The sequence below is a fragment of the Tupaia chinensis genome, unplaced genomic scaffold (assembly GCF_000334495.1).
Source record: "Tupaia chinensis unplaced genomic scaffold, TupChi_1.0 Scaffold000081_1, whole genome shotgun sequence".
Taxonomy (NCBI): domain Eukaryota; kingdom Metazoa; phylum Chordata; class Mammalia; order Scandentia; family Tupaiidae; genus Tupaia; species Tupaia belangeri.
Window position 1 is genome coordinate 2,039,184 of NW_006159542.1, and position 24,227 is coordinate 2,063,410.

The 24,227-nt window shown below is 38.0% G+C and overlaps 1 protein-coding gene across 7 annotated transcripts in view; it reads right to left on the bottom strand.

Moving 5' to 3' along the window:
• Window positions 1-18,157: 18,157 nt before the first annotated feature.
• LPAR1 (lysophosphatidic acid receptor 1) overlaps window positions 18,158-24,227 on the bottom strand; it is a 161,422-nt gene continuing 155,352 nt past the window's right edge. For all 7 annotated transcript variants that reach the window (XM_006142729.3, XM_006142725.3, XM_006142726.3 and 4 more), the window contains exon 4: window positions 18,158-18,585. In XM_006142729.3, the coding sequence (XP_006142791.1) occupies window positions 18,284-18,585 (302 nt within the window). In that variant the 3' untranslated portion in view covers window positions 18,158-18,283. The remainder of the gene's footprint in view (window positions 18,586-24,227) is intronic.

Genomic DNA, 24,227 nt, shown 5'->3' on the forward strand with positions numbered 1-24,227 from the left:
TTCTGGAAGTTTTAATCAATGTAATAAGTCAGTAAAAAGAATAGATGAAATTTCTCTTGAAAAAGAACATGCAAAATAATGGTTGATATGTAACAAATTGTATAAACAGAAAAATAAAAGAAAATCAACTTCAAGATTATTTTCAGGAATACATTTCAGTAGTTCAAGAAACCAGAAGTCTGGGGGGAGGGGCTAGATGTGTGTGGGGGTGGCAAAATGAGTGTGGAATTAGAATCTGAATCTGTCTTTCAGGCTGAACAATTTCTGCAAACTGGAAATCATTAAGTCCTGCTTCACCTGCCAAGATTATTACTTCCTGCCCCCAAAAAACTCATACCTTTTCATTTTCACCCTCTCCCAATACTCTAGGGTTCATAACAATATTTCACTTGCATATTCTATTGTGTTCTTGCAACAACTCTATGTAGTGGGAGCTAATATCGCCATTGTACAGATGAGAACCCCAAGATAGAGAGAGAAAGAGATCAAGAAACTTGCCCAGGTTATACATAGTAATTGGGAAACTGAGACTTCCACCCAGGCAGTCTGTTCAGAACACATTCCATTTATGCCACCACCAAATTGTATTACAAAAATAAAAACTGACGGACAAGTAAGCATTATCCCAGGAATGTAAGGATGGTTCAATTTCAATAAACCTAGTAATGTGATAAGGTAACCTGCAGTATCTATTTCTAGGAGTGATAAAAAGAGACAGATTTTTAAAAATAAATCTTTTCACTAAATAAGAACAGAAGATACTTACATGTTTATCACAAATAGCTATGATACCTGATAATGATAAATGAAGGCACATATGAGTAATAAAGAATAAAATATATCTACCATTATTATGCTAACTTAAATTTCTTCTGGAAGTTTTAATCAATGTAATAAGTCAGTAAAAAGAATAGATGAAATTTCTCTTGAAAAAGAACATGCAAAATAATGGTTGATATGTAACAAATTGTATAAACAGAAAAATAAAAGAAAATCAACTTCAAGATTATTTTCAGGAATACATTTCAGTAGTTCAAGAAACCAGAAGTCTGGGGGGAGGGGCTAGATGTGTGTGGGGGTGGCAAAATGAGTGTGGAATTAGAATCTGAATCTGTCTTTCAGGCTGAACAATCTCTGCAAACTGGAAATCATTAAGTCCTGCTTCACCTGCCAAGAATGCATACCAGTTAAGATTCTTTACATTCTTTTCCCTTGCCTATTTTGCCTGGAAAAATGCTTGAAACCACAATGTTGAGTAGATAGCTTTATTTTTGAGTGTCAGTATTTTAACTGGAAGGAAGAGGAGAAGATTTTTTTATGGGTCTTTATGTTATGGTGATTTGACACTTTATTAGACACAGGATTTATTATCCACATGGAAAAAGAAAGTACTTTGACAAAGGGAGAGTGGGAAAGCTAAGGACTAATATAATGTGTTTCCTTGTTCCATGTTCTATTGTGCTGTTTAAAACTTCCATTTGTGGGATCAGCAGTTAGCATAATGGCTATGTTGCTGGACTCCCATGTAGTTGACCACAGTTCACGTCCCGGACCCGGTGCCTTAAACTCACACCCGGTGCATGTGCAAGCATGCCCAAGATCCTGAGAGGAAAATGGAAGACAAGGGATTGCGGCATGGCCATCCCCCCTGGGGGGTGATTTCTTGCTTTCTGCCTCTCTCTGTCTTTCTGGCGAGTGCACCACTCTACAGCAAAAAAAAAAAAAATTCTTAAAAAAAAAAAAACTCCATTTGTGTAGGGTGAAAAGTAAGGATCTCAGAGCTCTGTGAAGTGTGTGGTTTTGAGGAAACTGCAGAGTGAAGATGTCACAGAGCATCTTGCGACTGGTGGAGTTACCCAAGATCCAGGCTGAAGGGGATTCTCAGCTTTGCACATTCAGGAGCCCAAATGCATCTGCTCAACTAGAGTTAATCAGGTTGACCAGTTATCTAAAAGCTTTTATTTAACAAATTTACCAGATAAGCCATTCATTTATGTATCTTCACTGTCTTCCCTCTCATAAAGGCTTTGGTAGCTAAGTTGTCAGCATATTAATTTATGTTCAGAAATAGATCAGTAGTTAGGGTATACCAGATGAAAAGGAACTTAGACAAAACTGTTGGTATGTGTCCCAGATTAGCTAGTTAAATATCGTGTATGATCTTGTCTGAGCCACATAACCCATCATTCTACTAAAATTATCCTCATTAGTGTCACCAATAACTTTACTTCCCAAGTCCAGTAGAATCTTTTATTAAAACTTCACTATATGGCTTTGTACCCTGTTGATCACTTTTCCTCCTTGTGTTTTCATGGTCTTTCTCCTACTTGTCAGCTGATTCTTTTCCTTATTCTTTTTTTAAGAGAGATTTTGGCCAGAAAGATAGAGAGAGACAGAAAGCAAGAAATCACCCCCCAGTGGGGATGGCTACACCACAATCCTTTCTCCTCCATTCACCTCTTGGGATTTTGGGCACACACAAGTGCCCTGTTTTTTTTTGTTGTTGTTGTTTTTTGGGGGGGAGGTTGTTTGTTTTGTTTTTTGCTTGTTTTTTGTTTTATTTGTTTGTTTGTTTTTTGGTATAAGGCGTGTGTGCTTGCCAGAGAGACAAGTGGCGAGTCCCCATCTCGACAACAAAAAAAAAAAAACTACTTAAAAAAAAAAAGAACTCCATTTGTGTAGGGTGAAAAGTAAGGATCTCAGAGCTCTGTGAAGTGTGTGGTTTTGAGGAAACTGCAGAGTGAAGATGTCACAGAGCATCTTGCGACTGGTGGAGTTACCCAAGATCCAGGCTGAAGGGGATTCTCAGCTTTGCACATTCAGGAGCCCAAATGCATCTGCTCAACTAGAGTTAATCAGGTTGACCAGTTATCTAAAAGCTTTTATTTAACAAATTTACCAGATAAGCCATTCATTTATGTATCTTCACTGTCTTCCCTCTCATAAAGGCTTTGGTAGCTAAGTTGTCAGCATATTAATTTATGTTCAGAAATAGATCAGTAGTTAGGGTATACCAGATGAAAAGGAACTTAGACAAAACTGTTGGTATGTGTCCCAGATTAGCTAGTTAAATATCGTGTATGATCTTGTCTGAGCCACATAACCCATCATTCTACTAAAATTATCCTCATTAGTGTCACCAATAACTTTACTTCCCAAGTCCAGTAGAATCTTTTATTAAAACTTCACTATATGGCTTTGTACCCTGTTGATCACTTTTCCTCCTTGTGTTTTCATGGTCTTTCTCCTACTTGTCAGCTGATTCTTTTCCTTATTCTTTTTTTAAGAGAGATTTTGGCCAGAAAGATAGAGAGAGACAGAAAGCAAGAAATCACCCCCCAGTGGGGATGGCTACACCACAATCCTTTCTCCTCCATTCACCTCTTGGGATTTTGGGCACACACAAGTGCCCTGTTTTTTTTTGTTGTTGTTGTTTTTTGGGGGGGAGGTTGTTTGTTTTGTTTTTTGCTTGTTTTTTGTTTTATTTGTTTGTTTGTTTTTTGGTATAAGGCGTGTGTGCTTGCCAGAGAGACAAAGACACTGACAGTGAGAAATCACCTTTCAGGGGGGATAGTCCTGTTAGTCCTGTTGCAATATCTTCTCCTCCATTCGCCTCTCGAGATTTTGGGCATGTATGCACAGTCACCCAGTGTGAGTTTTAAGCTACAAGGTCAGAGACTCAATCCGTGTCAAGCATGGGGAGTCCAGTAATGTAACCATTACATCATCTTCTTAATCTTTAGCTCATCCCTTACATCTAGAACTTGCTTCCAGTTATCACTTATTTGGGTTTAAATCACTTTCCCTAGATAGTCTCTTTTGAATCTACAAATTCAAGTCCCAGACCTTTATCATAAAACTCTGAACTACAGAATCAGTATTTCCACCTAAACAAACCATGGAGACCTAACCTCAAAGGCTTCAAATGGAACCAAACATCTGCATCCCTCATAATGTCCAAATAAAAAAAAAAAATAACTACTCATGTGAAGGATGCTACTAATTTGTGCATGACCTTGTGAGTAGCAAGTTTGAGTAGCAAATACTCTTTTCATAATCCCAACACCTAGACTAGCATCAAGGGTTGTAGATTCTACCTTATTAAGACCCCTTTACTCCTCATCTTCTCCACCACCACTGCCTTCATTCAAGACCTTATAACAACTCCCTCGACAGCTTCTCTACTTTCTCTATTGATCTTCTGACTCTTCTTAACTACATCAATTTTTCCTATACACTCTCACCACAATGACAAATCTGAGACTTTTAAATGGATTTTCAAGGCTGCAAATTTATTTAAGCTTATGGTTTTGTACACAAGGACTTCCACGGTTTGGCCTCATTCTACCTCTGGACTCACATCTTCAATCTCCTTCCCACATCCATTTAATCTTAATTATCACTCCTATTTTCTTAAACACATCATGCTATTCCATGTACCTTTGCCTTCCTACTCCCTATTGGGAAACCAATGTCAACCCCAATACTATTATTTTCTTAGACTCTTGAGATCAGTTCGTTTTGACTTTTCATAGCCTTCCCCTATCCCCATGTGATAAATAGTATTAGTGGCCCCAGTTGCTCACTACTCTGCATTTATATTTTTGTTATGACCACCTTAGTACACTTTCCCACACCTTGACTTTAGGGTTGGCCTCCTGCCTTGCTTTAGTGAATAGCATAGAGGCAGAGACAACAATACGACAGTTCCAAACCCTTTAAAGAAATTTCTGACTTCAGTATAAGAAAAACATGTCTGAGCCTTCCTTGACAAAATGCATCATCTGGAGGTGGACCAAGTTGATAAAATAGGAAGTCAATACTACAGAGTCAGTGAGATCAGAGTCAACATTCATGTGCCAAGACTTGGAGAGCCAGAATTCTGAATTCAGGTTCAGAATAAGCAACATGGGAAGTACAGCAGGAAGGACAGAAGTTGTAACTATCATGAATCACGGACACAAGTAGACCTGGTTCCTGAATCATGTGACATTTAAAGAAACATTAAAAAGCCAAAAAATTTTAATCTCAAGTGTGCAATTCGCAAAAGAACAAAAAATAGTAGATGGTATTCAATTTAAGACCCTTGCTTTCTCTCTGAATTATGGGAGAAGTTAACTTCACATGTCCCTACCTGTACCACCACCACTACACTCCTACCCCATCAGGTCTTTCTGTGCCCTTCCACTGTTTCCAGGAGCTGGTGAGGCAGAGAGAAATGCTCTTCAGAGGTGGTGGAGGATGAATAGCTATGGTGGGAAAACAGCTTTCTCTTGGAAAAAAAAAAAAAGAGATGCTAAAATGATTTACATAAATTAATAAGTTTTTACGGTATCTCTCTACCCCTTTGGTCAGAATTGACCTGCAACATACGCGCACACACACACACACACACACATACACACACACACACACACACACACATGCATGCACACACACAATTCTTGTATTAAGTGGCAATCCAAGAAACACATATTTATAGCCTAACTTCCTTGTTCTTTCTTCTACTGAGGATACCTGTAATTGCTCTTGAAATTATGCACCTGGATGTCTTCCAGGTGTATGATTACAGTCCCTCCTTACTAAAGGCTGAGGGATGGACACATTCCTAGGAAGCCAGCACTGTCCATTCAATATTTAATCGGCTGTCTTGCAGGAATCCCATCCCAGGTTTTTGGCACTGATGTTTTGTCTCTGCTAACAGATCTCATGGTTGCAGTCTACTATGTCTGGATGCTCCTGCTCCTCTTCATCCCAATCTAAACAAAGGAATGAGTCCCCACCCCACCTCAGGGTCTGTGATCAGTGAGGAGAGCAACTACTTGGGTGGGCATAGTATTTCTGTGAGTAATTAGCAGTGCAGTTCTCAGTCAGAACTTGGCTGCCTTGCAGAATTCAGGGGCTTGTCTTTAAGGAATGGAGATGTGTCTGCACACTCTCTCTCTCACTGCTAAGTTCTGAATTTCATTAAGAAAAGAATTCCCGTGCCCAGAAAACTTTTACTGTTGACTTCTTTTCATCCTGCACTCTACCAATAGAGAGACTTTAAGTCTCTCTAACGGGTCATCAGAGTAGCAATGAAGATCAGTATTGTTAAATAATGCCTAATTATAAATTGACACTGTGTGATTCTGTGGGGCAGCTTCTGGGTCTCCAAGATTCATTCCTTAGCCTCCTAGAGGATAGTTCTGGTGGTGTAAACAGATCATGGACACCTCCCAACCCCCGGTATAATGTAAATTAGTATATGAATCCTAGTCACCTTTCATGCTGGCCAAAAGCAATGAGGTATTTCTACTCAGTAAAGTCAGCCACCACTCTGAAGGCCAGGTAATGGCACCATGGTAACACAACTGGGCCCACATGGGAAAGGCCCTGGGTTCATGTCTCAAGACTGTCCTTTACCCATCAACCCCAATAATCCCTGTTGTCCTCTGAGATGCAGACACTCACATAAATAGCATTGTTTCTCTGCCTCTGGTCTGGCCTTCCTTTCACACTTATTTATTTATATATTTACTTACTTATTTCAGAGAGAACTTTTTGCTATAGGGTACATGTACTTACTGAAGAGACAGAGAGACAGAAAGGGAGAACTCACCCCCAAGGGGGGATGGCCAGGCTGCAATCCCATCTCCTCTATTCTCCTCTCAGGATTTTGGGCACGCACACACACACACACACACACAAACACACACACACACGCCCAGCATGAGTTTCAAGCCACTGGATCTGGGACTTGAACCATGGTTGACTATGTGGCAGTCTAGCAACATAACCATTATGCCATCTGCTGGTCCCCTTAGACAGTTTTGTGGCACATGCTAACTAAACCACTCCATTTCTGTCAGATTACATATAGTTACGTCTCAAATTCAGAGGGTCAATTGACCAGTGCCAAATGCCTTTAAACCCTGCTAAACTGCACGTCCCATGCGAGTCATGATGTGTGTGTGTGTGTGTTGATAGCAAAGGGTGAAACATCGTAATTCCTCCTGACAAAGGCAGGCTGAAGCCTTGAACTAGTCAAGGCAGGTCAGACTCTCAATTCCTCTAACTAAAAACCCTTTCATGATGAATCCTCATGGCCTAGATGGGAGATATCGCAAGGCTATACAAGAACATTCCAAAAAATAGCAACATTATCATAGCTACCAAGTTAAAAACATAATGAAGGCAGTAACAGAAGAGATATTGGGTCATCAGAAAAGTGACATATCTTTGCATAGGAAAATAAGTCCTGACTCTTCCAACGACCTGGTATTTCAGAACAAAGTCAAGTTTAAAATGTGAGGGATGTAGCCCTAATGTTTTCTAGAGCATGATTTTAACAGTTTCTCCCAAGTTAATTGAGCATAGTCTTCATGGAAAGGGAGACTCACATGAAGGGTTGACATGTATCCCCTGGAATTTAGAGTCCAAAGAATAAGACAGTTATTCTCCCCTGAAGCCGTCTGAGATAGCAAAGCAAAAAGATAGGGTTTATGTGAGAATAGCCTATCTGTGAAGAACCAAGGCTACAGATTTCCTAGTTAGTTAAATGGGAGCCTCAGACCTTTTCTATGTAGCTATGAAGTTCAGTAAAGCCAGGACAATGGGATCTAAGCAATAAGAGGCTCCATAAACTTAGCCTAAGAAACAGAAGTTGATGTAAAGACATCATCAGTGGGAGACAGAGTGCATTGGTGATACTCAGAAGTAGTGCTGAATTGAAACTTCCAGAGAATCTCCAAAGCATCTGGGGACCAGCAGATGGCATAATGGTTACATCGCGGGCTTCCCATATGGCTGACCATGGTTCGAGTCATGAACCCAGAGACTTGAAACTCATGCTGGGCGCATGTGCATGTGTGTCCAAAATCCCAAGAGGAGAATGGAGGAGAATTGATTGTGTTGTGGGCATCCCCCTTGAAGGATGATTTCTCACTTTCTGTCTCTCTGTCTCTCCAGTGAGCACATGCACTCTATAGTAAAAATATTTCTTAAAAAAAATTAAAAAGTGACTTAGGACATAATGTGTGGATATCAGTTCACTAATTATAACAAATGTGCCATAGAAATGTAAGACATAAATAACAGCGGAAACTGAGTGCAGGGTGTCTGAAGATTCCCTGTATTATCTTAGCAAGTTTTCTGTAAATATAAGGTGTCCTAAAAAATAAAGTTTTCGTATTGCTGTTGTTGTTTTTTTAAATAGATCAGGGAGACCAATTCAGAGGCTATTAAATTAACCTAGATAACAGATTATGGTGAATTAGACAAGAGGTAGCCATTTGGATAAAGAGAAAGTAGTTAAATAAGTAAAAATTTTAAAACATATTAAAAATGTTTGAACTGATGAAGACAAATAGAATTTTGTATCCAATTATTGGAAAATAGGACTTCTAAGGCAGACAAAGGATTTTTAGAAGATAGATACCAATAGAGAGTCTTAATTTCTGAACCCCAAAGCAAAGATTAAATCCCACAGTATGTTAAGGTACCAGCCTGGCATCTATTATCAGTCCTGAAATACTTAATGCTGGAGACAATGGAGCAATTTCTTAAAATTTCTTAAGAAAAACAGTATTATCTCAGAACTGTAAACTTAGCCAAAAAAATGCTCTTGGAAGAAGAAAAATGAAACATATTTTCAAACATACAATCGGTCACAAAGTAGGTTTTTTCTGGGGGAAAAATCATTTATAGAAGCTAAAAAAATCATAATTCAACATAAAGAGGTAAAGTAAGAGGAAGATGTGATATTTTAAAAACTTAACAAGCAATATAACCAGTAAAGAAGAGTCATCCAAGGACGTATTGGCAGATGTTAGCATAGAGCTTCCAAGGAGAAATTGCATTATAAAAAAAAAATCTGAAAATGAATATGCAGATTTTTTTAATATGTGAGGAAATTTGGAGAGAAGGATAAGGAGGAAATAAAACTGGTAATTTTCTGATTTTGAGAAATGGAAACATACATTCTCTAATTGACAGAGGTCAAAGTGCTTTAAAAAACATTTTTTAAATGTACAACTTCAAAGTAACTAGAAAAATTATTTCAAGATGGAAAATTAAACAAAGAAAAACAAGGATGTACAAAAGAGTAATAAAGAGAAATACAAAGCATCAACTAAGTCATCCGATCACACAAAGCTTCATGGAATGAATAATAAAGCAAAACCAAGTTTTTGCTGTTTATAAGATATAAGCTCCCAGCAGAATAACACAGATTTAGAAAATAAATAAAGAAGATGAAAACAATCTTGGAAATAATCATATTTAGAGAAGTCTGAATTTAAACAACAAAAGTTCTATTAAATTTAAAAAGTTAATAATGACAGTCTAAGTAGTAAATGTTTAATTGAGCCAAGATCACATAGGAGCCGATGCCAAGTTATCATAATTTGATACCTAAATGCAAGAATAAATTATGGCACATTAAATATACTCATTTTAAACTTTATAAAAAAGAAAACATAAATCCACACACCCAGCAAAGAAGTCATGTTCTTTAAATTTTAGGGGATTGGATACATTTTTTCTCTTATAAAAAAAATTGTTAGGACCAGCCCATGGCATAACGGTTACATTGCTAGACTCCCACATAGTCGACCATGATTTGAGTCACAGACCCAGTGGCTTAAAAATCACGCCACGCCCATTTGTGTGCTTGCCCAAAATCCCAAGAGGAGAATGAAGGAGAGGGGATTGTGGTGTGGCTATCCCTTCTGGGTATGATTTCTCGCTTTCTGTCACTCTGTCTCTCTTTGGTGAGCACACAAACCCTATAGCAAAAATCCCTCTAAAAATTATTTAATGTAATTATTATTTTTAAATTTTCTATAGGACACATGTGCCTACTAGAGAGAGACACACAGAGAAAGGGAAAGGGCAAAAACAAGCCTGCTGGGAACCAGCAGTTAGTGTAATGGCTATGTCGCTGGACTCCCACGTAGTCGACCGCGGTTCGTGTCCCGGACCCGGTGGCTTAAAACTCACGCCGGGCGCGTGTGCATGCGTGCCCAAGATCCAGAGAGGAGAATGGAGGAGAAGGGATTGCGGTGTGACCATTCCCCCCTGGGGGGTGATTTCTCGCTTTCTGTCTCTCTGTCTCTCTCTGTCTGTCTGGCGAGGGCATGCGCCCTACAGTGAAAATCTCTCAAAAAAAAAAAAAACAAGCCTGCTGGTCCCGGACTTGAACTGCAGTATGCCACATGGGAGTTTAGCACCTTAACCACCATGCCACCTGCTGGTTGCCTTGCTTTGTTTTGTTTTTGTTTTTATAAAAAGCATGAGTGTGCACATGACAGAATGAGAGAGAGTCAGAGAAAAGAGCTCCCTCAATAGGGTCTCATTTACCTCCACCCCTTCAGCTCCTCAGGATCCTGGGCACCCCAGCTCATATAGCATGTCTTTCAGGTTGACCAGGGATCTAAACCCAGTCACCATATGGTTTCCAGCACTGCAGGGCACTGCTGTGTCATCACACCTAGACCTTAATACACTAATTCTAAATTGTGAATAGGAGAAATGTGTAAGAATACCTACAAAAATATTAGTGCAGAGGAATTATATGGGTAAGATTCTATGTCATATGGAAAAACATTTAGCATTGTAATAATTAAAATACATATTATTCAGATGAATATTGAATTCTAGTACAAAAATTGTTGAACTAAAAGAGTTGAGATTGATGTTTTCTCTTTCTTGTTCTCTCCCCTTCTCTACATGCCCATACGTCTTTAATACGCACATACATATATAAACAATTTTATAATCGATATTAGAAAAATTGGTTCTCTTCTTGCAAAAAATAAAGGTACATTTCCACTTTCTACCATACATTGCAATAAATTTCAGTGAGACTAAATACTTACCCACTAAAAATAATAGAGGCACAAAATAAATGGAAAAAAGATAGTCAAGTGTATTTATAAAATTGAGAAGAAAAAGTATTCCTAATCTTGTCACAAAACTCAAAGTCCATAAATGAAAATAATATAAAATTAGTGAAAGAAAAATGAAAATCATTTATATTATCAAAGACATTATATCCAAAGGAAAGAAAAATCACAATACCTAAGACAAAGAGCATATTAACAAAACATTAACAACTCATTAAAAATAGACAAAGAATATGCAAAAAAAATTTATGAAAGCTCTCAATCTCATTAATAATCAAAGAAATGAAAATTAAAAATGAAAAACATATACCAATTTGACTATGAATCAAAAGACCAGTATAAATGAAGGGATAAAGAAATGGGTTCTCTAATAACTGGAAATCTTCAAGGACATCTAACTCATAGTAACAAAAACTGAATACACATACATGCATCAGCAATTTCCCTTCTAAAAATTTTTAGGTAAGTTATCAGACAAGTGCACAAAGATCGAACATTCTTATCTCAGAATTTTTTTATATGAAGGAAAAATGATAAAAACTTAAATGTCCACTAAGGAAGTATTATTTTAGTTATTGTACAGGCTCACAATAAAATGCCATTAGCAGTTTTAAAGTTGGGATACATGTATGTGTATACATGAACAGTTAACTAATTTCTCTCTGGGAAATTTTGCTCCATTTTCTCCTTTATTTTATCTTACAGACATTTTTGGGGGGAGAGGTTTTTTGTTTGTTTGTTTGTTTGTTTTGTTTGTTTTTTTCTTTTTTCTTTTTTTTTTGCTATAGAATCTGTGTGTTCACCAGAGAAAAAGAGACAGAGAGACAGAAAACGAGAAATCACCCCTTGGGGGGGATGGCCATACCTCAATCCCTTCTCCTTCATTCTCCTCTCAGGATCTTGGGCATGCACACACACGTACCTGTTGTGAGTTTAAGCCACCGGATCCAGGACTCGAACCACAGCCAACTACATGGGAGTCTAGCGACATAGCCATTACGCCAACTGCTGGTCCCTTATCTTAGAGACTTTTGGTTGGAGGCATCTGGGTACAGGGGAAACTCATGGATATCATGGCTTTAGGAGGTGTTGGCTTTGGGTGGAAAGAGGGCTCCCAAGGATTCCAAAAGATGCTTATTTCACCTGGTTCTGAGAATCGGACACTAGATTCCGCCCAGGTGAAACAGGTCTTTCCTTGCTTTGGGGTGTTTGTAGGATGCCCAGCTGCTGTCTACAGCTCCTGGCATGTTCTTAGGCCAGGACGTCCTACACATTTCCACCTTCCCCATTCCTGACCCCTCAGCCTTTTCCCACCCACCAGGTCTAACATTATTTGTGCAATACAACATGATTTTTTTAAAGATGATAATGCTAAGTGTTTTTTAAAGAGATAAAATTAGGACTATCAAAATTAAAAATGAATGCATGTCAAACATTTTACTTTGCAAATTAATGAGGGAACCAATAAGATGTTACAATGTGGTTCAAAGGAAAACCGAATTTTCCCATCAGTATTGACCTGGAGCAGGGCAACTACCACCAGGAGGCTCCAAACTACAGTTGAGAAGAGAGTTTTAGACACACAGTCAACCCTAGGAAATTTCTGCTTGGAAGGTTTGCCTTAGTCATTTCATTGCCCTTTCAATAATGTGACCCTTCCTTTAATGTAATTAAGTATTTTGAACTTCACTTATTGTATTACTGGTGAGTTTTACTCTATTTGGTTGAATATGTGTTATTTCTCTTAAATCCAAACTTAGCCAATACAGCTAATGCTAACATCTGGCTACTTTATTATTTCCCCTATTGCAGTGTGTACTGAGCATTTGAAACATCATTATTTTATTGTTTTATTAGTTTCCTTTTATTTTTTCCCATTATAACTGCTTGTATTGATGTTTTTAATTACAAATTTAGTAGATTACATTATATAAGAATCTCAATTTAGGATGAAAATTTTGTTTAAAATTATTTTATTTAAATTTATTTATTTATTTTAACTTGACTTGAGAAGGACAAAGTAAGAGAGAGAGGAAAATGAGAAAGTTCAGGTCCGAGGTCGGCCACGTGGGAGTCCAGCACCCTTAACCATCATGCCACCTACCGGCCCCATAGGATGACAATTTTTTTTTTTTTTTTACACAAAACATTGTTAATAAAGGTAGTCGCTTACTGATAGAGAGTCAATGCCTGTACACCATCCTGCTTCTTCTTGAGACTTATGCTGTGGTCATTAAGGAGAGAAAATATCTTCAGTAAAGTCAAGGACAAGCCAGTTAGATTTCTTTTCTCCTTAATCATGAGTCCTGAAACTCTTTTTCCTAAATGGCCAGAGTGGGATATATGCTTCATTAACATATATAATGCTTGACATTTATCATACTACTTCAGCTCTAATATGCTTGAATTAATGGCAGTAAAAACTTACGGTACTAATTAATGATTATTATTTTCCAAATACTGAAATCTAACCAGACGTAATAAAAAGAATTAGCATCAAGTAAAGCAAAAATAAATAAGGCTAAAAGGGGAAATAAACTTCATAGCACATATGAAAAAGTATTAATATACTGGCTACATGAAAGCTTTCTTATATATTGGTTAAGAAAAAATAAAAATATTTGTCTAAACTTAGGCCCATTCAAACTCTGTGCCAAAAGAATTGCCCCTCCATTTTCTTATCGAAATAATGTTCTGCACTTCATTGTTGATGTTCTAATCTTCCAACATTTCCCATTGTTGTCACATTCTTTAGAGCCACATTTCTCAAACTTCAATGTCCCCATGCATAGCTTGGACATCTTATTAAAATACATATTCTGGAGCCAGTCAGTGGCATGGTGGTTAAGGTGACTGGGTCCCACATGGCTGACTGTGGTTCAAGTCCCAGATCTGATGGCTTAAAAAAAATCCACCAGATGCATGAACATGTCCATAAATCCCAAAAGGAAGAAGGGACTGAGACATGATCATCTCCCATGGGTGATGCTTTCTCACTTTTCCTCTCTCTGTCTTCTTCTGGTGAATGAACACAACCACTTTCTGGCAAATTTAAAAACAAACAAACAAACAAACAAACAAAAACACATTCTGATTCAGTAGGCGTAAGAATATGCATTTCCTAACAAGCTCTCAGGTGACACAGATGATGTTGGACTCAACCTCATGTTTTAACGATCGGCACTTTTAGTCATATCCTTCATTTATTCATTGGATTGCTCACGTTCATAAAATGGAAGTACATTGGGAATGGGGGTAGGGAGCTGGTCACTGATACCCTTCCCTTTCTCCAGGGCTGCTTGCAACTCTGCCTCTTGCTAGCAAAGACTTTTCAATGCTTACCAGTTACTGGCATCTGCTGGCCTCCAGGATCTGCCTCCTGATGGACTTGATTCATTGAAAATGCTGGCTCCTGACTTAATAGGTTTCCATTCCACTCTAAGTCCAGCCAGCATCCTAACAGGAACAGATTAGTAGCTGCTAAGGGTCAGGATAGAGGTAAGGGAGATGAGTGTGCTTGAAATGCAACTGGTGAGAGCTTTGTGGTGATGACATTGTTATACACCTCAATTGTATCAATGCCAATAGTGTGGTTTTAGTGTTATACTATGATTTTGAAAGATTCTGTCATTGGAGAAAACGAGGTAAAGAGTGCACGGGATTTCTCTGTATTATTTATTACAACTACACTTGAATCTCAAAATTCTTTTTTTAGAGAGAGATTTTTACTATACAGCATGTGCACTTGCCAGAAAGACAGAGAGAGACAGAAAGCGAGAAATCACTCCCTGGGGCGATGGCCATGTGGCAATCCCTTCTCCTCCATTCTCCTCTCTGGACTTTGGACATGCACACACATGTGCCCAGCATGAGTTTTAAGTCAACAGGTATAGATGTCAAACTGCAGTCAACTACATGCGAGTCCAGTGACATAACCATTACACCATCTGCTGGCTCCTCAAAATTATTTCTTGCAAGTGTACATGAATTGAAAAGAAACAGTTCACTTGTAAAAAGATAACATTATAACCAATTGAATAAAATGAGTCCATTTATAAATGAATGAATGAATTAATGAATGAATGAATAGGAGAAGATAACCCTTTTTCTCATAGAAGCTAACTACCAAATTTTGAAGGCAAAATGGAATTAGAAACTCATCATTTGGCAATCACAAGAATAATGATTAATTCAACAGATACCAGAAATTAAAATTTAAAGAACAGAATATTTATATAGTCTTGAAATACGCCCCCATACGAAACACTTGTTACAAAGAAAAAAGTAAAAAGAATTTTATTCACAGTGAAGAAATCTAGCAGACACTTCCTTAATCATGTAATCAAAGTTATCACCACCAGTGGCCAGCAGGTGGTATGGGGCTAAGGCATTGGACTTCTACATGGTCGATCACAGTTTGAGTCCTGGACCTGGTAGCTTGCTTTCTCACTTTCTCTCTCTCTCCCCCTCTGTCTTCCTCTGGTCTAATTTTTAAAATGATAATAAATTTAAAAATTAAATAATTCTTTATAAAAGTTCACAGTTCACATCACCAGTAACAGAATGAATCAACATTTGCATGCTGCTTGATAGGATGCTTTGAGAAGAACCACAGTATCACTGTTTTATTTTGCCAAAGATAAAGATGGCTCTAATCACAAAGAGATGTCAGAAAAACTCAGCTTGCAGAACAGTCTATAAGATGACCGACCTATGATCTTTAAGTGAAAAGGTCATGAAGATCGAGAAAGACTGAGGGCCTCTTCAAGGCTGAAGAAAACCCAACAGATAGGCAAATAGATGCAACCAGCTGTCCTGGACTGGTTTCTTTTGCTATAATGGACATGAATGGATGAGTTGGTGAAACTTGAATGGGGTTTGTTAATTAAATGGGGTTTGTAGTTCCTGTGTTAGTGTTAATTTACTGGTTTTAATGGTTCTATCGAGGTTGTATAAGAGAGAATGCTTTTTGTCTCTCTATAGGAAGATCATGACAAGGCATTCAGGGGTGACAGGGCATCAGCTAACAATTATTCTTAGTGAAATGAAGTACAATCCTAATACATTGTCCCTCCTTTATGGAATATAAACTCAAGTTGGGACAAAGAAAACATTTGGGGGCTCAGAGACCACGTGGTTGTTCTACCTTGAAGTTCAGCAGTCCTTACAGAAGGGAAGTAAAGGTGGCTATAGACAATGCAACACAAGCCAGAAGACTCTTGAACAAGAGAAATAGTGCTGACCAGACCACACATTACGAAACACTGGTTGAAAATGATTTATTAAGGTCCAATTAGTATACGTTTAATTTCAAATAGTTCATATCTCCTCCAGAAAATACGCATGAAGAGTAAAAGTCCAAGTTCATTTCTTTCACCTCCAATATAAAATGTCCTGTATTTTGTATCAACTCAAGTATGTGCAAACTCTTTTCTGTTAAATGGTTCCCCACAGTCTTTTCACTGTGGGTACTTCACAAGTCTACCCTCTGCTCAAATGCTGACCAAGCACTGAACCCCTTCTTCCTACGCAGCCATCGTCCTTTTGGACTTCTTTCTCTTAGACGTCCTCCTGACCTACCCAGACCTACTTCATGACTGTGCTGCTTCACTTGTTACTTACTACAAACCAATAAGATTCCTGGACAATGTATTAAACAGGCATCACCTAATATGGCAGCAGCCTATCAGGGTGGTTCCTGGAGAATACACAGGATCCAGTCACAATCTGATACACCCAACCCATCTGCTCTAGAAAGGTCCTTCCTTCATTGGCATATTGGCTTCCTTTGCATTTTCTTCAATTCTATATTATATCATAGCTATCAAGAGCTTGGATGACCAGTCCCTCCAACAAAATTTAGAATTACTAGCTAGATTAAGGTACCTTGGCTACTATGACAATTGACTTGTTCCTATCATCTTGTTATATAAGAAAAAAGTCACTTTCGACTAAAGTAATCACTGCATTTCTTTTGTAAAAAACGTAACTGGCTTTCTTCACAATTGCCACCCATGCAGCACAAAAATAGGAGACCCCCCTTTCATAAAAGGTAAAAGCAAAAGATGACATTTCACATTAAAAAAAAAAATCCTTCATGGGAATATGCCTTAAGTAAATAATCACTTATACCAACAAAGTTTTATATACACAAATTTTTTGCAACTTTATAATAGTGAATATTTCAAAAATAACCTAAATAATCAACAATATGGGAATGGTTAAATAAACTGAAGTGTGTCCATTAAATGGAATATTATATAGCCATTAAAATTATGGTTTTGTAAAATTTTTAATGCCGTAGGAGAATGTGGCAATTCTATAGTAAAAAAGAACTACTTATAAAACTGTTTACAGTAGGATCCCAATTATGTAAGAAAGTACATAATATACATACACATATACATGGGATAAAGGCTGCTAAAGGTGGTTACTTGTGGGATGTAAGGGTAATCAGTATTCTTTTTATACATTTCTGTATTTTTTTGAGTTTTCTTACGATGAGTATGTATTATTTTATAATTCAGAAAGTACAGGCTATTGTAATTTTCCTCTGATGTACTGGCAATTAAAATGCACTTGAGTACTATGAAGATGTAGGAACAATATTACTGTGCTTCGTTGCCTATGACTTTTTTTAGAGTACATGTTTTTGGTAATAAACTTACATTCCCAATTTGTTGTATACTTGCTACCACATTTTAATGAAGGTGTAATATCATGATTAAAGCATTACTTGTTTTATAACCTAAACAAATACTGGCTTTGACATCTAGGTTCTTCTATTTCCTAGACGATTTAACATTAGTATCCTTTCATTTTTTTTTTTAAGTAAGGCATACATACATTACATGCATGCTTTCTAAACAAAAAATTATTCTAATTTACAGTTTTCCTATATAAGAAAAAATGGAATTATGGTACTTGAAACAGTCTATAGTCTTATCCATCACAAACATGTTGATAGGCATAAACATGTTTATTAAGTGAAATGTATCCTTTAAAAATAAAAAAGGAAGCCTGTATGTAAATGAAGTTGTGGATTCAATTAGTCAGATTTTCTTCTGACTTGCACCAAACCAAACAAAATCTTTCAAAGTCTAGTTAGTGTAGTCTAAATGGACACTCCAGTGTCTATTCTTGAATTCCTTTGAAAGAACTCCACTTCCTACTTTCCAAAGGAACAGGGAATCAGGGTGAGAGTTGTCCCTTTGGCTAATTTTCAATGTACATCAAGTCTTGTGGGGTCTAGGTACAAATACTGCCATTGGTTAGTGTTTAAATACATGAGTTTATTTTTCTCTTCTCTCCCACTCCACCTTGCCCTGGCAATTGGGTAGGGGCAGGCTGTTCATCCTTCAATAAGGGATGGCTGGCTCTTCGTCTTAGTTTCCTTTCTAAACCACAGAGTGGTCATTGCTATGAACTCCAGCCAAGATGGTGTGGTTGAGGGAGGAAGCTGAGCGGTCGGAGCCTTCCGTGGGGCCGCTCGTGTTCTCACTGCGCTGGCAGCAGAGGATCTGTCTGAAGGTGGCGCTCATTTCCTTGTCGCGGTAAGAGTAGATGATGGGGTTCATGGCAGAGTTGAATTCAGCCAGAAGAAGGAAAAATTTCTCATAGGCCAGCACGTCACACTGTGGACAACACACATCCAGCAGCAGTAAGACCAGTCCAGGGGTCCAGCAGATGATAAAGGCACCTACAAGGACAGGAACAGGCATGAGGCAGACCAGAAAAAGAGAATGAAGAAAATGTCATTATGAAACACGCAACCATAAGATAAAATGATTTCAGCTCAATATAATAAAAATATTGCGATTAGAAACCACCCATCACTGCAAACGGGACGTGCATTTTCTGAAATGAGAAAAAAATGACATCATAATCGGTGTGATAAACTTCATTCAAATCCTCTAAAACTGAGTACTTAGATATTACTGGTGATTATTTTTCATCAAAACAGAGTTTGATAACCAATGAAGACATGAAACACTGCACTCAGGATATATGCTTCACCTCTTACAGATTATTTTTAATAAAAAAATGTCGTTTTCAGACAAATTATAAGCACTAATGACAAATATCTTTAATAGTTAAGGCACAGTTTCTAGATTCAGGTTGCCTGGGTTCAACTTTTTGCTTTGTCTTTTAATAAACTGGATAAATTTAGGTGAATGACTTTCTTACCTCGGCTTTCCATTTGAAAAACAGAGATTAAATTTACCTCATGATGTTTAATATAATGATTGAATGCTAATAATCACTCCGGATATATTAATAATAATAATACGTTATTATTGCCTGCTTGGTGGCATGAGCCTGTCTGACTAGCAATTTTTTTTTGGAGAGGTTTTTGCTATAGGGCACATGTGCTCACCAGAAAGACAGAGAGAGAGAGAGAGACAGTGAGAAATCACCCCCCAGGGGGGATGGTCACGCCGCAATCCCTTCTCCTCCATTCCCCTCTCAGGATCTTGGGCACGCATGCACACGCGCCCAACGTGAGTTTAAGCCGCCAGGTCCGGGATTCAAATCATGGCTGACTACATAGCCATGTTCAGCAACATAGCCATTACGCTAACTGCTGGTCCCCAAAATAGCAATTTTTAACAATAGGATGTATGTGTTATTTTTATTCAGCAATCACTTATGCAGTGTTTTCCTACACGTTTTATGAATAATAACTCACTTAATCTTCACAAAATGACACAGAAGCTAATTTTCCCATTACACAGATAAAGACACGGAGATCCAGAAAGTTTAGACAACTTGCTCAAGGCCACTAAAGATGTTAAAATGTGCCAGACAAGGGAAAAATCCCAGAATTTCTGTTTTTAGAGGCTGACTCCAGAGCCTATATTCCAGAAATGCTACATTATACTTCTACTTTTTAAAACTAACACAACTAAATATTTTCAATCAAATTTTATGTTTTTGATATTTTACTAATTTAGGTTAGCTTTGTTCTTTTTCTTCCCCCAACTATTCTGAATCATTAAGATTTACCACAACTGTAGGATTAATAGCAACATAGATTACATTCTTAATTCCATTCTATTTATTGGGTCCTCTGAAAAATCATGACTTATTTTCCTACATTTTGCAATGCAAAAAATGTATCGTTTGGATCCCATGGAAAATGGAGATTATAAAACTACTGTGTTACCCCAGGATCTGCTGAGATCCCCGCCTCAAAGGACATGAAGTGACAGTACCACACTGTAAGTCCCATTACATCTCACCCAATGGGCCCCATCTATATGGCCAGGCTACAGAGCAAGCAGAGGGGAACCGGGCTGATCCCAGAAGTACATCTGAATTTTGGATTTAAACAGCACTGGTCTGGAGCGCTGTAGGTTTGGAATGAGTTTCAAGGAATGAATTTCACAAAACTCAAGGAGTGCATTTCATAAAATGTAAACAAATAAGATTTAGTCTCCAAACACCCCCGTTTTGAATATGAATTTTCTTTTTGTGAACCTTTTCGGCAGGGAAAGGAAAACAGAGAAAGGGAAAAAGTACCCTCATAAAACTCTTTGTTCCACAGCACTAATGCTGTATTGGTTTTAAACTACTATTCACTTTGAAGACTGTCCAAGGTGCTTCATTTTCTTAATAAATACATACCTTAGACTTTCCTTAGAGAGAGAAAAAAATATTTCAAATATCAGGAGATAATAGCTAAGGAGCTATTTGAACTTCAATAAAAATGTTAATAAAGCATTCATTCCAAGTCCTTGAATTTCCTTGCTCGAAAATCACTCAGAAAGCTAAACATAAAGGAAAATCAAAGGAATGCTCTTGGGTTTCAGAAATAATGCATTATTCATTGAGAAGCAGGAAGGGAATTATTCTCTGGGTGGAAAATGCTTAGATGGAAAATACATGGTCCTATTATTCCATTTACTTGGAAACTAAAAACACACAGACCCTTCATGAATGGGAGTGTACTCTTTCAAGTTTCCTTTCTCCTCTCTTTTATCAAAGCTCTAATTGAGATCAAACTCAAAGTTTTACTAGATATTAGCAACATGCATCTCAATAGATATATTTTTAATAAAATTATCTTCTTTCTTCAGGCAGCAGAAAGAAATATCCTTATTCTCATGTATTTGCTCAAACTGCTTGACTTTGTGCAAAAGCAAAAAAAAAAAAAAATTAAATACAGTCACTTGTTTATGATTTCTTCCAATGTTAAAATTCAAAAAAAGCAAGGCTTCCAAAGGAAGCCGTGGTCTTAGAAATTAGCCCACGGGCCTTACTTTTAGACTTGAGAAATGCTAGACGCCTTGCGAGGTTGGAGACAGGAAGTGGGAATCACCACAACCTGACACAGGAGCTAATACATGCGGACACCACATTGAGGAACTCAGAGTCCTCTTTTTCTTTACTGAAGAGATTGTTTTTAGTACTATTCCCGGGTTAGACCACATGGTTCCAGCACTCTGTGTTTAGATCTTTAAGACGTGACCAAATAATTTTAGTGACTCATAGAACAGGCCCCAGAAATCAACGTCTAAAACCAGTCATGGAGGGTTTCTCCCTCTTCTTCCCTCCCTGCTCTTTCATAAACATGAAAAATTCATTTTATAAGCTATGCTGATGTACAGTGATTGAATATATAAAATTTTAAAAATAATAATTATAAAAGAAACTGAGACAAAAAAAAAAAAAAAAAGAAGAAGAAGAAAAAGAAGGAGAAGGAAAAGAACAACTAACCAAAGGACAAGAATGTGCTACAGAAGCGGATAATTGAGTCTGGAAAATTCCAAGGTGGTGAGGCTCCTAAACCATAGTGAATGAATATTATGAAAGCAAGTTTGCTCACATTAAAGATTTCTTCCGGAGCTTTTTTTTTTTTCTTTTGCCTTACAGTACATGCGCTTGCTGTAAGGAGAGAGACAGATACAGTGAGAGAGTAAGTGAGAAGGCACCCACCACCAATCCCCAGGGGTGATGACCATGCTGCCAAGTTGTGATACCTTCTCCTCCATCTTCCTCCCAGGATCTTGGGCACACAAGCACATGTGCCCAGTGTGATTTTCAAGCTACTGGTTCAGGACTTGAACTGCACTTGGCTATGTGGGAGTCCAGTGATGTAACCACTATGCCAAATGCTAGTTTCCCTCTGGAGCTTCTTAAAACAAAACAAAAATCACCCCCAAGCCTGTTTAGTAATAGGTAACTGACCATAATTCAGTCAGGTTACAGGACTTGAGATGTGCATCATGAGCCCTATAAACATGTAATCTATAAAACTGAGTATTGCGACCAGCAGATGGCATAATGATTACTTAACTGGACTCCCAAATAGTCGACTGAGATTCAAGTCCCAGACCTAGCAGCATAAAGCTCACTCCAGGTGTCTGTGTGCATGCCCAAAATTCTGAGAGGAGAATGGAGGAAAAGGGATTACGGTATGGCCATACCCCCAGCAAGCACATGGACCCTACAGCAAAAATCTCTCTTAAAAAAACATCAAAGTGGATAAGAATAAAAAAATTAATTAAACAAAACCAACAACAAAAAACCTCCATCGTAGCCTGCTTAAACTGGAGAAGTAATCACCTTCCTGCCTGTTCCATACAGCATGATGAGAATCAGATGGAGGTCCAGCTTATAAAACCCCTCTGTACACTACACATCTACCTGACCACCACTACCTAGCACCAAGAAGGCTGCTATAGCACAACTCTAGGACAGCTCTTCCCCAAAGCAGAATGTGAAAGCACATTTTGGACCATGAGATTACTTGGTATTTCAAAAAGGTCTGAAATGATACCATGCTGATTATAAGAGATTCTTAGATTCTTAGATTTGTAGGTGGGTGTGAGAAGAATAACAAAGGAAAAGAAAGAAGGAACAAAAGAAAGCATGGAACCCCAAACCGTTGTGGAGGTTCTCATGGGTCAAGGCAGCACCTACCAAGATGGAGCATAAAATAATATGGTACCCAGTAGGGGACAATGCTTTAGGTAGTATGTGTATTTCTAGTGTATTGCGGATGGAGGAATCCCTACAGGCCAAGGCACAAAACCAGACAAGTGGGAAATATCACAAATTTACACAGCACACAGTTGTATAAAAGAGGAAGTACAAGTAATTTTTGGCTATTTCGTGTAATCAGAAGCAAAGGTGGCAGAGATAAGATGCCCAAGGTCATGAAGGTCTTATGCACCTGGCTAAGACATTTGAAATTTTCCCAGGACAGCATCAGTTTGCTACCTATTACAATAGCCTGCAGAGCTTATAAGAAATAATAAACTTCACCCTCCTCTCCTCTTAGGAAATTTTAATTTAATTGGCCTCACTGGTCAGCTTTTCATGTATGATAAAACACTGGTGACAGAATAGAAGAAGAAAACAAGATAAAGGCAAAAATATTCAACATTTCTGAATTCTATAAAAGAAATATTGAATTAGGGTGGCAGCACTGGGGAAAGAGAAGAGCAAAAGGATTAGGAAAGTATTTCATAGACGGTCTCCACAAGATGGATGACAAAGATTAAAGAGGCGAGGATGACTCCTGGATTTTCCATCTGGTTGAGGGAGGAAACAGGACAGTGTTGGAGTTTTGTTAGGGGAGGTGAGGAAAAGACAGTTGATGACCTTCATTTTATATGTGTTTAGTCTGAGGTAACTGCAAGACTTTGGATGGAGGTGCCTTTAAGACATTATGATAGGCTCCTGGAAATTTGAGTTCTGGAAACTCTCAGAATGCTGAACAAAAATGACTCCTTTGGGGGCCAGTAGGTGGTGTGGTAGTTGGGGCCTTGAACTCCCACACGGTCAACCAGTTCGAGTCCTGGACCTGTCAACTTGCTTTCTCACACTTTCCCCCTCTCTCTCATGTTTTCTCCTTTCTCTGTAGCAAGTTAAATAATAATAACAATAATAAATAATTCTTATAAAAAGTGGTTACTTTCATTCTGCTTTGCCAGTATTACAAGCGACAGGGACAGGAGGATATTCAAAACATATCCATGGATTGCTCTTCCTTAAACAAACTTCATTCTTTCTGATACATCTGTCAAAGCAATCTATGAGGGCCCGATGCCCACAAAGATGGAGGGAGAGGTGTTGGAATGTAGATGTAAGAGGCAGGGAGGAAGAAGGCTGTTTTGGAACAACAGGTCACAGCTGCAGACTGAGATCGGATTACCACACCTTCCCTCAAATCTACACAACCTCATCAGCTGAATAATGCGTACCATCTGGTCTCACAATCAGTCTTTTTTTTGAGAATGACTCCTCCCTAACTAGTTCAACTTTGCTTATATACGGAATGCAAGAACCAAAGTTAAAGAGGAAAAAGTCCTTGCCAGAGAAGACCTCTAGGGA